This window comes from Prenolepis imparis, unplaced genomic scaffold, assembly GCF_030444845.1.
Source record: "Prenolepis imparis isolate NDT839.2.m4 unplaced genomic scaffold, iyPreImpa1.0 SCAF_11, whole genome shotgun sequence".
Taxonomy (NCBI): Eukaryota; Metazoa; Arthropoda; class Insecta; order Hymenoptera; family Formicidae; genus Prenolepis; species Prenolepis imparis.
In genome coordinates, this window is record NW_028141169.1 from 2181390 (window position 1) to 2198387 (window position 16998).

The 16998-nt window shown below is 36.1% G+C and overlaps 1 protein-coding gene across 5 annotated transcripts in view; it reads right to left on the minus strand.

The window, feature by feature from the left end:
• LOC145942525 (kin of IRRE-like protein 3) overlaps positions 1-16998 on the minus strand; it is a 166811-nt gene that overhangs the window by 16771 nt on the left and 133042 nt on the right. For all 5 annotated transcript variants that reach the window (XM_083049343.1, XM_083049342.1, XM_083049339.1 and 2 more), the window contains exons 4-6: positions 10721-10904; positions 9419-9554; positions 6427-6635 (exon numbers count right to left, since the gene is read on the minus strand). In XM_083049343.1, coding sequence (XP_082905469.1) covers positions 6427-6635; positions 9419-9554; positions 10721-10904 — 529 coding nt within the window. The remainder of the gene's footprint in view (positions 1-6426; positions 6636-9418; positions 9555-10720; positions 10905-16998) is intronic.

The window sequence follows — 16998 nt, forward strand, 5'->3', positions numbered from 1 at the left end:
CTTTTTTAAAGAAATTTTTCCAGAATTTATATTCAGATTTAATTAGAAAAATATTTAAAATTAAATATTATTAAGATATGATGAGACACAATTATATACTAATTTCGCTGAAATTTTCTATAAGAAAAAAGTAAACTTTTTATCATGTAACTTTTTATCATGAAATCAATCATTAACATTTTTCGAGCATGTAATTACCAAAACATAAATTATTAAATAATTGCAACAAATCATAGATTTTCTCGAAATTGTCTGTAAAATTTCACTACATAAATAAATTTATTTAATAATCTAATAATTAAGAATGTTATTACTGTGATATTTTTTAAAATATGTATATTATATCGCTGCTATTTAAATACTTATTTTTGCGCATTTATGTTAGCCATCATTTATCGTGTCGTAATTTATTTTTTTTCAATTCATTATAAAGTCCGCAAAACTCAAATGCAAGAAAAAAGGAAGGCAGGAAACAATTTTTTCTTCGTTTAAAAATAATTTTTTGCATGTGTGTGTGTGTGTGTGTGTATGTGCATGTTCTGTATTAAATTAAAAAATTAAAATTTTGATTTTTTTCCAATCTTTGTTATATTCGTACTGTCATTTTCACTGTGTCGCTAATTTGTTTTTCTCGATTAAAGTCGAACAAATTAACGGGATGGAATTAAACGCAGTACGGTAGAAATCAAACGTTTATCGAATGTTTATGGAAATGAAGAACTCGAGTTCGAGTACCCTGCAAAAATTATGCGCACCAGCTGAGTCTATTAACGTTACTAAAGTGACATTACGAAAAGGGAAGGGGGGAAGAGAGAAGAATAATTTTGTTGAAGTCGTGGACGAATTTTCCAAAGAGTTTTTCCTAAACTCAATTACTTAATGTGTACCTTGCGCGTTTTACCGCGCTGCGCCGAAATATCGATCATTTGAAAAATCTTTTATTCAGTCGACAGCTCCCTCTCTCTGACGTTATTTCCATATCCCCGCCCGCGTCGTTGTTTGAAGTTTGCTCAAGAAACGACTGAGAATTACGCGCGAGCGAATAACACTTGCTCGCAAACGCCAGCTGTGCTGGAACACAGCATCCATACTGAATTTACGCATCGCAGAGTCGTTGCGTGAGAGAATTTTTACAGAGAACATTTCTCAAACAAATTCTCTATGATGTGCAGAAAATATACAAAGGTATAATAAGAAAAAAGGTGAAAATTAGTTATAATTTGCAACAGAATAAAAATTATAAAAATAAAATAAATTATAATAAAATATCATAAAAAAATATAGTAACAAAAAATTTAAATATTCACTAATTATAACTTTTAAAATCTTTTAATATTCTTTTTCTTTGATATTTTTCACATATATTTTTCTTTTTTTATTTATTTTATTAATCTCTTTATACTTTTTTTTTTTTTTTTTTTATAAAAATTTAAACAGAATGTGTAATTCGTGTAAAATTATTTTAATTAGATAAATGATATTGTAATATTTTTATTAGCAAGACAGAGTGTAGCATCAACTTTTTCTATCACTAGTTACCTTTATAATTGATATAAAATTAGTCATGTGAGATAGTGAAGATTAAAAAAAAAAGAATAACAAGCTAAAGAAGTTATATATTCTTTCTGACTCTATAAAGCATCTGTGCTATAAAGGATTAAAATTTGATCGTATTATAGTAGTTTGTGGAATTTAAAGACAAACCGTGAACAATATCCGCAAAGTTTATTGCGGATGTGTAAGAGGAAGCAGTGACGTGCAGCTATTCTAGATATAATAGTTTTCAGGAAGCAAAGCCACGCGATTCGAATGGGTCAACGAGTGCCTATTCGACCAAATTTCGGCCAGTCGTTTCTTAAACGAACTTCAAACGGCTCTATTTTTACGAAACGAAAGTGATGCGATAAGGGAATGGAAGATACAAAAGCGCTAAAGTTATGTCTTTCAACATACATATATCTTTATAAATAAAATTCGATAATTTAGCGTAGTTTGAATTTATCTCGCGAAAAAGTTTAAACAAAAAATGCTGAAAACATAAATGTTTAAAATTGAAAAACAAACCCCAACAGTAGTTATATTTATATACTCTTATATTTTGTAACGATTGCATATTTGACGCTAGAATTCGTACAACAAATTGATAACAATTTTACGTAACGTAAAGTTATTATTCGCGTAACAAGAATCAATAACGTAATCGCGATAGAGGAGTATTATGCTTTTTCGTCCACAGCTTTCGTTACTTGGATCATACGAATCGTTTCAAGCTTATTCGAAAAAACACACTGACCGAAATATGGCCGAGCTACTGACCCATTCGCATCGGCTTACGCTCTCTGAAAACGGCAGAATGTACCTTCTCGTTAGCGTGGGATAAAACCTCCCCCTTCGCGGATCGAAGTGGCATCGGCACGGAATATATCGGTGCTTTGAGGCGAACTTTTCAATTTGCGCTGAAAAGTCCCGGCTCGGGCTAATGCTCGTAATCAATACATTCGGCATGCTTTACGCAGACAAATGCGTATGCATCATAGACGGGCGAATGTACATACCATACGAACGGATAGGCACGCAAAGACGTCCTCGAGAGGGTCGCGATGGGACTCAGGATCGAATTTGCGACGGGAATTATAAATTACGGAGCTCGAAATTGGATCGAGGAAGATGCGAAGGGGGGAAAATGATGTTGCTGGAGATGATATTAGGAATGGTAACGGGCGAATCAATTTTTGACATCGTCAGGTGCGTGATCGAAATTACATACCTCGATGGAGCGCATCTGGTACGTTTAACCCGAGAGCGGCTGATATATTTTCGACCGTAACTACTGCGACAAATCATTTATCATCAACAGACATAAATCATTAAAAAACTTTATATATGTATATACACATATATAATATAAAATATCTTTTAGAACAATTTTTTTAATGATTTATGCATGATTAATGATAAATAATTTTGTCACAGTAGTTGTGGTCGAAAATATATCAGCCGTTCGCAGGTTAAACGTACCCGATGTGCTCCATCGAAGTATATAATTTCGATTATGCACTTGACGATGTCAAAAAATGATGTTATATTAATTATATATATATGTATATATAATGTAAAAACAAATATTTAAAAGAATAGAAATAGAACAGTATCATAAGTTTTATTCGTTCATAATTTTATGTTTAGCTTTTGCAGAGGATAAACTAACGTTGCTTTCTGAAAATTAATATAAATTAGTATTACTTATTTAATGAAGCTAAAGTGATTTTATCATAATGGTTACGCTGATCGTATGTTTTAGCATTATCGGCAAATTGAAAATTTGTCGATATACATATATAGCAGCTTTAGTAATTGATTTACAATATAGCTTTACGCGAAAGGACGCCAACCTTTTAATCTACAATGAGCATACATATACACATACACCCGCGGTGGTTTCTCATTCCGTTCGCCAAATTAATTTGTAATGCGGGGAGGAAAGATGAAATGTATAGGAGGTCCAAATACAATCTGGTTAACGTATTAATTACAATCGCATCGAAACAGTTGGCTAATTAATGTTACGTAACATTGGATGTAACAGCGGATTCGATTTCAAAATTTCTGCAGGAGATAACGCGATATCCTAACAAGCCAAAATAATTATTGCGATGAAATTTCTTTCACAAATCGCAAATTAAACTTACAATTAGTAGGATATTTCTATAATATTAGACGATAACATTTTTATTGATATGCTTCTAAAACAATATTATTATACTAATGGTATAACATAATACTAATGATATAGCATTTTTAATGCTATTATGTCACTATGTAAATTAATGAACGAATCATATATGAGCGACGATTATCCTATCACACAAGTCACTATAACAGTGTACATCATAAAATCAACATAATAATTCAAAGCCTGCTAACAAACTTATTTATACTGCTATCGAAAATGCGATTCGATTGTAGTTATACAGCAATGCCGGCCGCGAAGTTAAAATCAATACTCATTTGGCCGCTGTCTGCCGCAGCACAGTTTCGCAAAAAGCGTTAAAATCTGCCTGAACGTTCCAACCGGGCATCGAATTGTCGATAAGGTTAAAACGCATGACATCACGACGTACTGATTTGAAGGAGATTGATGAGAGAGAGAAGGAGAGAAAGAGAAAACTCTCGCGGTTTTCTGCCATATGAAATGCACATGTAGATATATGTATATGTGTATATGCACTAGGTTAAATCGGTGTATTGTTGGGGATGGTCAGAGATGCGAAACGGTTTGAGGTCAGTGTGTTATACGGACAGGCCGTGGTTAGTGATTTTTTTTGCCAAACCGTTTCCCATGATCGGACGTTTTACCGGCGAATTGTTTTTCCGCAATTTGTGAGAAAAGCAGCGTGCCACTACGTTAGTCGTGCTCGCCAAACTTTTTATCAAATGCATTTTTGCACTGATAATACGATGAGAGAATATCGATACCTCGCAACTTGCCCTCATTGTATATTTAAGCATGTGACATTTTTCTTCTGCAACGTAATGGATATTCTCGTTCCATGATAGTGATATATTCTATCAAATTTTAAACGAGATTAATATAAAAATCAAATATAAATAATCATGTAAATATCAAAAATGAACGATAATCAAGATATTTATTTAATAATTCTGTAATTATGAATGCTACAATTAGATATCTTCGGCTCTCGATTCTATTTTGATTTATTAAGTAGATTCTCATTTCTTTTTCAAAGAGATTTAGATATATATAATTTTGAAATATGTTAATATAAAAAATGTTTAAGAAAATATATATATATAAGAATGTATATATTTTTAAACATATTTTATTAGTAATTTTTAAGAGTAATGTTGAATGAGAAGATGCAATAACGTAATCACTAATTGCAAAATTATATTGTATCCTACATTGTCCTTCCTATTAAATATTGTATTATATTCTGCATGTCAAAAATAATACTGTATATGTACAGTTCGATCTAAAAAATTGAGAACGTCTCAAAAAACCTGATCACGCGAGCTAAATATAATAGCAAGCGACATTGGTGGAAATTTCGATCGAAGGTTTTTCATTATGATCAGAAATATATTTCTAGGCGTGTAGATGGCGGCTGAGAAGGAAGGAAAGTTTCAGCGTCATATATTTTCTCCCTCCCCTTCCGCCGTTTCCATTATGCATACAACATACTTGATGGTACCACTGTGCAAAAAAAGAAGCGAGGCACAATCTTAATCTCGACTTACCGTTCTTCTTCGTGCATTTTATATTTCGAAGTACCTTTCAAACAAAGCAGCTTTTCTCGCAAATATAAATAGATATAATCGAGCAGCATTTAATTTTATATTAAAAAAGATTTATTACAGTGACACGTTTTCGAAATCTAACGTATCTAAGGTACATTTACGTTCTTTTACTTTATGGGAATAATAGAAAATGCAGTTCGTTCATTCAATAATATCAATGTCATATTTAGCGCAAATATTCAAAGTTTAATACGAATGAATATTTGACAGAAAATTCATTGCGATCAAAATTATACCTATTACCTGCGAGTTTTCAGAGATGCAGATATCGCAAAGAAATATAATTATTACCAGTTATACGTACATATGTATATATACGCACAATGTATTCTGTTTACATTATGCACTCTCTTTATATCATAAGCATAAGCAATCAAAATCCTGTATTATGCAGTGCACATTTTGCCCAATACTAGATGGTTAAATTCTTCAATTAACAGTGTCCATTAGGAGAACTTAATAAGCCGTTATTATCCGTATATAATCCAGAAACAACGATCCTTGTCATCGTTCGTAATCAATTACAAACTCGTCTGTATTCAGGCATAAACTTTACGGAAGGCAAAGGATTATGCTACCCCAACCGAGACCTACTTTTGTACTATCGAGAAAATCGAGTACATCAAACGATACTTACATCACACGTCATTAAGTATTAACAATGTACACACGTATATCGTTCGATAACATCGCTTACGATAACGAGACCAATCATTATCATGCATAATCAATAATCTTACGCGCTTGGCATATTAATTTCGATGCGCATACAAAATGTTAAATTCAGATGTATTATAAAAAGCTTAATTTTTTGGAATAATAATTGTCAATTATAAGAGAAGAATAATTAATTCGTCTACCGAAAATGTAGACAGTGTAATTAACAAGCGGTAGAATAATAATATCTATCGTCAAGTTTTCAGTAGTCTTCTGATATTTCAGAAAAATAAGGTAGTAAGTACTAAATTTCGTCTAGACATCGTGTGATTATTATCACATTTCTTTATATTTATGATATATTTTATCGTCGAATCTCTCTTTTCCGTTCTAAGAATACGTGTAATGAATTTTTGAAACTTTACGAAGGAAAATTAAGTCTGTACTCACATCGTACGTCGAACCTCACTTCGGTGCTGGACGACATGGTAGGGTTGGCATACGCCGGATGGATGGCGACGCATCTGATCGGCTGGCCGTAACGTGATCGCTCGGCCAAAATCTCACAAATACTGTAGGTCGCCCAAGTGCGCGGATTATCTATCTCGGTCGAGTTTACCTGAGGCCGCAACGTCCTCAGTTCGATCTCGCCCACGTACCTGCATATCGCCCGAAAAATTTGCATTTCCAATGGCTGTTCCGCAACAACTCTTACTGGCCCCCCTTCAACATTCTCGCCTCCTCGTCAGCCTCCTCTTCGGGCCGCGCGCGACTCGCTCTATCTTATGCGCGCACGTTCCCATTAACGTCACTCTCTCTCTCTTTCTCTTCTCTCTCTTCCGGTTCTCCCCGGGCCCCTCTCGCTCTTCCTTCTCGTTTCCCAAACCTTCCTACCGAGGCTCATCGTCGCAGATTATTCCGAATTTAGCTCTTCGGGAATCTTGGAGTTTTGCTCCGATAAACGACGGCACTCTCGTGAATCGAGCCTCTTATAGAGTGCGCAGTTATTATAATAATACGATAATAAGGATAATACAAAAATATTACATCCGGTCGATTTCTTATGGATATTGTTAAACAAATCTGATGTTCCGCGAAAATAGAAGAGAGTAGATTGATTCTTGTATCGTTAAATTCTGTTGCACATTAAAAATTATCCACGTGTGATTTTGAGCTTCTTCTTGCAAAACTTTTTCGAGAAAGTGAATGTATAAGAGTAAATGTTTAAGAGCTTATTCATTATTCATTAAACTAATTTTTTACTTTTTAATCCTCGACCGGCAGACATCACATCTCTCATATTCACTTTAAATTTTTTTTATGTCGAAGTTTAGTAGCATGAAAATTAATTTCGGCGAGTATAACGTTACTCGAGTCATAGCGGCTCTATCTTTCTGTCTGTCCTTTTATCTCTAGTCTCGCTTTTGGATTTGCAAAATCATTCAAAATGTATACATTTGTTTTGGCTAACACAAATATAATGCGAAATATAAAAAAAATATTTGCAATATATTTGTAATGTCCGTTCAATAATTGAAACAGATATTTCACGTGTACATTGAATTAAAATAGTCTTTTTTATTTATATCTTTTGAAAAAATATATCTTATTTTTTAAATGTTGTTAAATGTTATTTTCTTTTTATTCGTTATGTACTAGCATCATTTTTTAAAGAAAAATTTTTGACAAAAATTGAAAAAATGAAATAAAAATATAATATAAAATAATAAAAAAAAAAAAATATATAAATGTAGTCTATATACGACGTAGTCAAGGACTCAATATTTTTGTACGTCATATAGACTAAATGTTTAAACATACATTTTATATTTTTATTTTATTTTTTACTTTTTGCCAAATGTTTTTCTTCAAAAACTAATGTAGAGAGAGATTCATCCGATGTCTGTTTCGCATGTAAATATCCGAGGGTTAAGTACAGGAAATGTTTGTTAGGTCGGTTAGAAAATGATTTTTAAACAACAACAAGCTATCCGATACGCGCGTGAAAAAGGTACGAATGTTTCAAAGCGAGATACTTCGGGTGTAATATAACAAAGGATTAAATAACGACCATACTACATCGCAAGAGAACGTGACAACAACAGTAACGATAATGACGTAATAATTACTACGACAGCCATCTCGTTCGTCGACGATTGTGTTCTTGGGATAAAAACTCGATACTCGCCGTCGATTGTGCACCGGCTGTCTCTCGCAGTCTCTCTACTCTCCGGTCATAATTAACACGTTTATGCATACTCATATTCCGCATCGCACTGCGTATGTCAATTAGGATAATTCCCAGTGAGTAAGTGGGTAAGCGAGAGAGAACCCTGAGGACTGAAGCAGCCGGAGAACGGTCGCCTTGTCAAGGGATCCCGTCTACAATTTGGAGCATGACTCGACGCTCCAGCAGGACGTCGTCCTGCTAACCGAAAATTGCAGGTTTAAAGCCAAGAGAGAACGAGAGACAGAGAGAGAGAGAGAGAGAGAGAGAGAGAGAGAGAGAGATGCACACACATTCTCTCTCTTTTCCTGTCGCTAGTTTTGCTTCATCGTAAAACTATTAAACTCTTTTCCGCAAACTCTTGCTATGCTCGAAAATAAGCGAAAAATCGCGAAGACGATGCCGGAATCTAAGAAAATTTCGCAATTTTTCGTCTTCTCTTCGCGTGAGACTCACGACTCATGTCTGACATTTTCTCGTCGGATCGCACGAAATGCATCATGTAGCTCCTTAATTTCGTCCAAGCACGATGCAGAACACGGATCATGATTATTCATGGAGCGCATGTTCTGCTATCGACATCAGCGTCCTCGATGCATTACGTGGAATCTTCGAGCAACGAGAACAAACCCAAAGGGTTTCAACGGCGGTCGGAGGGGAGGCGTGCACTAACTATGGTAAAAGATGCCTCGAAATCAATAGTAACTTATACCTTCATCACCCAAGACATGGGTCATTCGCGTGATTATCGATCCCGAAAATTCACCAACCGAAATTAAGTCATCGTAAAATGAAACTCAAAACTGCTATTAGAATAGAAAAGGGGAATTCTTTTTAGAATAAAATAAACAATTTGATGCAAAATAATATTATATATGTTTAAGATATTCGTTTTATAAATCTCAGATATTCCTCCTAAAGATTAGATTAAAATCGTAAGCTATATCAACCGCACGAGGATTCTCCCGTCTCTTTTTCTTTATTATCAATATATTCCAATTAATTCGCGGGGGGCCTCATAAGCCTGAAATCGCTGAATAATTACGCCCGCGACGAGCGAGCAAACGAGCGGAAGGGAACGTGACGACGAAAACGGGAAACGAGAGAGCGAGACACGCGAGAACAGCGAGAAATCGCGCGCGCGCGCGCCCCGAACAAGAGGATCGGCGGCGCACAAGTTAAGTAGTACGGAATCTACGTGCAACAATTACGAACCATTTAATTAGAGGCGAAGGATTCCCATACCGCGCTCTGCAAGTGAGCGTAGCGATCTCACCTGCTCGGGCTGTCACGTTGCTGCCGGGGAGAATTAGACGGTCGGTGTACTCTATCTGCGGTCGCTGAGGGCTGACTGGAATGAGAAAATTAGTACGGATTAATCCCACCGTATGCCGTCGCTCGCACCATCGTATACACCGTGTTTCCGAGATACCATCGAATGCTCTTTTAACCCTGGGCGAAATCACCGCGCGATGTTATGTGCGAGGGGATCTTGAAATATCACTGAAGGCTCCATAATAATTATTTTCTCGCGTGCAAATTTATGATCGCAAAAAAAAAACAGTGAGCTAAATGATAGCTTAAATGACAGTTTATGACTTGTAGACTGACCCTAAAAAATATTACGTCGAGACGAGCAAGAGTTCCAAGGAGATAAATTTTCATAAACTTTCATTTAAGCCGTCGTTTAGCTAAATTGAAGGTGGTGAAAAAAGGGGAGGTTTTTCTATGGAGACTTGACCGCACCCTCTCTCTTTTACGCGATCAAATTTTAATCTTCTAATATATAAAATAAAATATCGATACGCTCTTGTCACTATTAAACGTGCAGATATATACTGCAACCAATTACCGTGAGATGTAAGGATTAAAAAAAAGACGCAGAGATTCTCGTCCCGTTGCGCCGTAGCAAACTCCATTTTCCGCGGCGCAGAAATAAATCCCGTTGCTTCATTGCTAATTGTGTCGTGAGATTACCAAGCGAATGTAACATCGAGGGAATCGTCGGGATGGTTTTACACGGCTAATCGGGCTATATTCGATGTAATGTACGATTCCCGGACGAGAGACATTAATCTGTCATAAATATCGCTCGCCGATAAAATTAAAAAAGAAAAAAAAATACGAAACACATGGTACGATGAGGTACGACATCGTAATTGCGAGAGTAGCGATAATGACAAAGTTCGAATCTGTGCGAGCAATCGTAATCGGCAGTTTCATTAAGCGCGAGCTATCGAAATTAATTATTATGGTATCGACTATTAACGTGGAAAAACAAGCTGGCTCGATTCAGCCGAATGCGATTCGATTTCTCAGCTTCGTATCGAATTACTTAGTTATTACTCTGTTGCATAATACGCGCGTGCAACATTATAATTCACTCGAAACGAAGAAATGTAATAATGTACGATGTTTGGAGAACATTGTGAAAATTTCTTTCATTTGTTTGCTGATCAGAAAATAATTTTTTAAAAATATATAGCTCAAAAATTATTGATAGGAAGTCTTGTTTACCTCTGACGACCAGCCTCGCTGGTTCGGATGCTAATGCGTCCTGCGTTGTGAACTCACTTGCGGTTACTTGACATTGCCAGAGTCCGTCGTCGAACTCTAAGGTGGCCGATCTCACCCACAACGAGCAGTCACCAATGTCTGGCGAGCCTACCCACTCGTATTTCTTCAAATGCATACCTATCGGCTAAACAAAAAAAGAACAGAATTTTTAGAAATGTATAAATATAATTTTTATATATATTTGATTATATATACTTTCTTTTATATCGAAAAAAAGTATATGTGTTCACATTTCATAATTTGATCCTAACACTTTCATAAATAAGATGACAAAAATCAATTAAAATATGTAAAAAAATATGATTCCACTTAAAGATTGAAATATGGTATTTTACATACAATTATTCGATATTGGAATGTGTAGCTTAAAGAAACAATGTGTCGGAGCAGTCACAAATATACGTGCATATATTGAAAAAAATTGCGATCGGAGATTAATAGGAGCCCCGAGAGATTAATGAAGGAAGAAGAAATAATTTTCGCCGACGAATTTCTCCCAAACGATGCTCCACGCACGTCAGCACATTTTTAAATCGACGAATCTCTGGGCTATGACGATCGCTTCTCGTTACCGGAATCCTCTTTCGGTACATTCCTGCCCGTCCCCAGCCCAGCACTCACTACTGCCGTGCGCTTCCTCCCGAAATGAATCATCGGCTTCCGGTGGCCGTCGTTGATGTCGTTCGACTCTTCTTTCGCGCGGATTAATTTCGCTGCCGCCGCCAGAAAAGTGCGGACTTAGCAAGTTTCGCCGTCATAACGCGGTTGTAATTCAGCGATCGATCCTGCATGCGGTCGCTCGTTAATTTCCCTTACTTCCCTCGCGCCTTAAAACAATCTTTTCTCTCCCGCGAAATCGAGAAAGCTTTCTCTTGTTCCTCCTCTCGAAAGTTTAATTAAAAATTTCTGTAGCGATCCAAAGTTATGTTTAATGTTTAGCTCGAGACAGATTATACCTCTGTTTATATAAGTTGATTTTATTTTACCTTTATATATATAATTAATGCCGTATAATTAATTGTGTTTTAAAATTTCCATTAAAAATTTCGCAAGTACTTGTTTGTACTTTTTTTTTGTTCGACGTGATAATAGATTGATTTCTCTCCTCTCTCTCTCAGCCGTCCATTCTTTTCGTTCATCCAGCTTCACGCGATACGTTATCGCAATGGCTATTATATACCGTGTATATCGTCGGTCGAGGTCGGATTGTTCTATCTATAAGTTTGTGGTAGCTTGTGGTAGAACGTGTAGCGAAAAAGCTTCGTTTAAAACGTCGTTTAAAGGTATTACTTGGTTAACGAGTTTCCGTAATCCGCCGGCGATCCACTGTCTTGAATTAGCACCGTCGCGCTCGCCTGTGTATTGCTGGTGAAGATATTAAGTTCGTCGCAAACTGCTTCTTTGTTTCGATTAAATCAGCCCCCGATCCATGAAAAACTTATTATTATATTAAGGATATATCAAGAGGCTCTCTTCTTTTACCTGCATTATTTTTTATAGTATATACATATAGTATATATTATCAGTAGCTTTGAACCAAATTAAAAATAATTATCCAATTTTATAATCAAATATACAAATCAAATTGCAGTAAACAAATTAATCCAATTGAATTAATTCTTTTTTAAATTTTAAACAATACATTTATTTTTAAATTTTATTATTTTTTTTTCGAAGAAAAGCGGCAGGTAGAAATTAGAGTATTCCGTAAGGAAGCTATGAAATTAGAGTATTCCGTAAGGAAGCTACCGAAGGAATGTATAATTGTGTCAGTTTCGTCGAAAATATTCACAATTCATTCTTTCAGTCTCGTCTCTTCTGTCATAAAAATGTTACGCCACTTGCGATTATCCTCAATCCAAGTATCCAAGATTCTTTTTATGAAGAATCCTCGCGAGAGACGCGATCTCGCTTTGAAGCGGACGAGTGCTTAACTTCGGTTTCCTCCAGGGACGCAATGAAAGCTCCGTTAACTACGATAGGACGCCGTCGTGCGACTATATTAGTAATGAGCGGAGCGGTGTTCCCTGCGGAATGCGCAGTTTATCACTCGGTGGCAGACACAATAATACAATGGTGAAATCCTGACGAAGATTATTCGCGCGTAGACGAAGAGCGGGTATATATGCGCCCCCAGGACAAGAAGAATAATGAGTTCACTGGCGCTCATGCCCGTTGTGTAAGGTGAAACGACGTCTAGTATATATTATCAGTACGAATTAACGTCTTGGGTCATTGTAGGATTAATATCTCGTATCATATCTCATATCATTCTCTCGAGTAACTGCCTTTTCATTCTACCATATTACAAAATGAATTGTCACCAGAGAGAATGTTTGCAGTCAATCTTTCGCAGTGAAATTAGAAAGATGTTCTTGGCATGCATAAACATCTTCAAAGTCAATTACAATAATATTATTCGCCTTGAGATTATCGAGCCTCTGCTCCATTTAAAATAATAAATTCTCGATGCATTTGTGAAACGATAACAATTTTATTTACTCATCAAAATCAAAGACAATAAATTAATGATAGAGATAAAAATCTCACAATTTTTAAAAATGTTATTCACTCAAAATTAATTAAATACGACGATCAAGAATTAATGATAAAGATCAATCTCACTATTTTTCTCGTTAGATAGTAGAGGAGGTCATGTATCTTATTTTCTCCGGGATATCTTGCGTATCTCGGGGTAACGCGAGATTTATACCTAAGTTATCCAGAATTCCCGAGCGCGCGCTTCGTCGTCCATGTCCATGAAGAGGCACACGCATACTAACTTTTCCGATATCCCGGGAAACTAACCAAGCCACCACAAATCGGCCCAAACACACATACGCGAAGGGTACCATCGCTCTTACGGCAGAACAAGCCGCGAGGCACTTTTCGAATTCGCAATGAGTAGGAAGACGTCGTTTTTCCCGGTTCAATCTCTCTCTCCCTCCTTCCCCTCTCAATTCAATAATTCCACAAATCCTCACAAAGAACGAAGAGCATCTGCGCGCAATGAATTTCGAGCTTCGTTCGAGTTGCGAACTTTTCGACGCTTATCACAAGGATACCTATCGTCAAGGACGAGTAAAAACTTACGGCAACATTTCCGAGGGAAGTTTCGGCGGGGAAAAAAAGAGTGCTTGGTTACCGCAATGGTTTTGCGCTATCGGTCTAAGTCCTACGATCTATTTCGTTGCTCTCGAAGAGATTGCCATTGCGTCTGCATTACTCCGGGGCTCCCTCGTGCTATCGGCCTTTGACCTAGGGATGTGTACCCTTGGCCGTTTGCCTTGGTATGCGACGTGCTGGTGTTCGTCTCACGTCTGTGTGTGTGCGTCGATGGGAGGGTAGGTAGGGGTGTGTCTGCGGGTGCATTACGTTGATTGCTGGTCGTGGCCTCTCCGGAGAACACAGAGAGAGAACAGCGAAGAGGGCGGTAAAGCGGCAGCAGGGAAGGGAAGGCACAAAGACGGCCGAGAAACGGCATGAAGAAAAAAAAGGGATCCTTCCTCTGTTCCTTCTAAGTAAGCGAAAGGTGCGCCATATCCCAGGCGCGCGTGGATTTTAATCCTTTCAATGAACAATGGCGACTTCTGCGAGCAATTTCCTCCCGCAATGTATCCATTTTTAATTTTCTCGCTTTGTGGAGTAAACTAGTATCGCGACAAAGTTGACTACTTTACTCGTAATTTTGGTAACGTTGTAAATAATAAATGTTTATAATATCCTCTCTTTCACACGTTCTCTGTATTTTAATATTCCCCAAGTTTAATTCTAAAATCTTTAATTAAAATATTATTTTAAATAGATTGAAAATATAATCTCAGCAGTATGCGTCAAAAAATGATTTACATACGTAATAAATGTTGAGTTACAATTTAAAAGAGAGTTAGTTATAATTGACACTTCATTAAAACGGATGCAACGAATTCGGCGCGATATCGCAAAAAATGTAAACAATGCACATAGAATGAAACAAACGGAAACGATGTGGTTAGAAGCTCCAGGATGGGTAATAGAAAGAGAGAGGGGGGGGGGATGCGTTGTAAACAAAAGTGGCTCCCAAAGAGAAAATTATCCCGCTTGTTATTTACATCTTTCATAAATATTCACTTTCGCGGCAGAAAGTCGAGTCGGAAAGAGACGGGAGGATAACGAGTTGAGGATCCCGGCGAGGAGAGGAGGACGAGAGAAAAGCCGGGAGAGAGAGGATATTTGGTTGAGAAAGTAACGAGAAACCGCGCGCGGGGCATAAATCTCCGGGCTTTCGGAGGATCTCGTTTCAGGATCACCCACTGCGAAAAGCCTTCGTCGCTGCCTGAGACAGTAATGCGATATTCAAGTTCCAGGCCGACTCTCACCCACCCAGACGGCCATCCTTAACAGAGTCTGAGGAGCATCGGACGATATTTGCATTGTTGTCTCCGGAAGTAAAATCTCGCAAAGGCCCGGTCAAAAATTTCAGAGAAGCACATTTTGCAAAAGAAGCTTTACTTTCAAAATACTCCGGCATACAGAAAACTCTGAATTATTAAAGGCGATTTCACAAATAGATCGCTATGCGTCCCCGAGTTATTTTTTGAAAATTATTTAAAAAATTGACGCGATGCAAATTTTGTTCAAATAAATTATATCTCATATTTATTTTAGAATTTATTTTCGTATATCAAAATTTCTATTTTATATTGTAAACAATATACATACATATTACGAAGAAATTCGCTTCAGGGAAGAAATAAATTGTAATGGTATAACGCAAAAACATCAATCATTTCGAAAATACTCTCTTATTATACTATCAAATATTCAGCAGCGAAAAATTATTGGAAAATTTGGGTAAAACTGCCAGACACATTTTTGCTTGTGCGTACATACCTACATTGTGCAATGTGTTTGAGTTATAAATTTTAATATATTTTTCAGTCATTATCTTTTATACATTTTATACATTTTATACATTTTAGATTACGAAATTATTTCTGTCAAATGTGCTTAACAGAAATAGTTTCGTATTATAATACATACATATTGTTTTATGGACTTTGTTTTGCTGGTATCTAAAATTAAAATCAGAAGTTAATTGGACAGAGCTTTAGCAAATTATTAATTAAAACCCATTATTTAATATCCAAATAATTAGCCAATAAATTTGCGTTACTTTAATAATACATTTTGTAATTACTGTCAATTATTGAAAATCAAAATGGCAATTCAAATATTAGTTAAATATTATTATCCATTATTGGTTAATAATTACTTGAAAATATTTTCCAATAAATTTCCTTTATCTATGACATTAAAAATTATGTTCTATGTATACATATATATATATTTAAAAGGATATATATCTTTTAAAAAATATATACGTCATATAGATTTGTTAATTTTTTTCGAAAAAATATTTGGATTCGGGAGAAGGTAATCTGTGTGTATATGTGCGTGAATAAAATTAATTTAGCTTGAGTAATCTCAGCTCAGCAAGAATTATTTGAGACAGGCGTGAAGGAGGACCGACAGTACTGAATATCGAAAGCTCGCAAAACGACGTCGGTTGCATTAGCATATTTCCAAGCGCGCAGGCTTTATATCATAACGAATTTGCATATAGCGTGGGCGATGAAGATTTTTTTTTCCACGTCGCTCATTAAGTATGCTGGAATAACAAATATTTATGCGCATTTTGCTGGAAAATTCATCCCTCGCGAAAAATCCTCCGCGCAAATTTTGCTTCTAAGGCTGCCTTCGAAACAACGCGAAATATTACTCGCACCATACCTGCATTTTATTGATAATTATTGATTTATATACAATTAACTGTCTGAGAGATGTGTGTCTTATATGTGTGCAGATAGAGTGCGTATATATTTCTATGTAAAAGCGCGGAAAAGAAAAATCTCCATTCTTAGGAAGAATTTCAAGTACATTAAATCCCGTGCAATATTTCATTACGGCTTTGCTGCGAATGGAATTGAAAAATTGCCGGTCGTACTTTGGGCGATACATAAATCTTAATGAAAAATCTTGCGGAATATCGAGAGCAGTCTCTGTGCCAAAGACGCGATTCGATAATGGAGATAGGTTTGTAAGTAAACGGAGAGGAAAAAAGAAATTGGCCGTATACTTCATTTTTCTTGGTCTCGAGTCAAGGTATAAGTAATATTTTGGTAAGACGACTCTTTTTAGAGAATAAATTAAACCGAAAGTTAAAGAAAATTAATTAA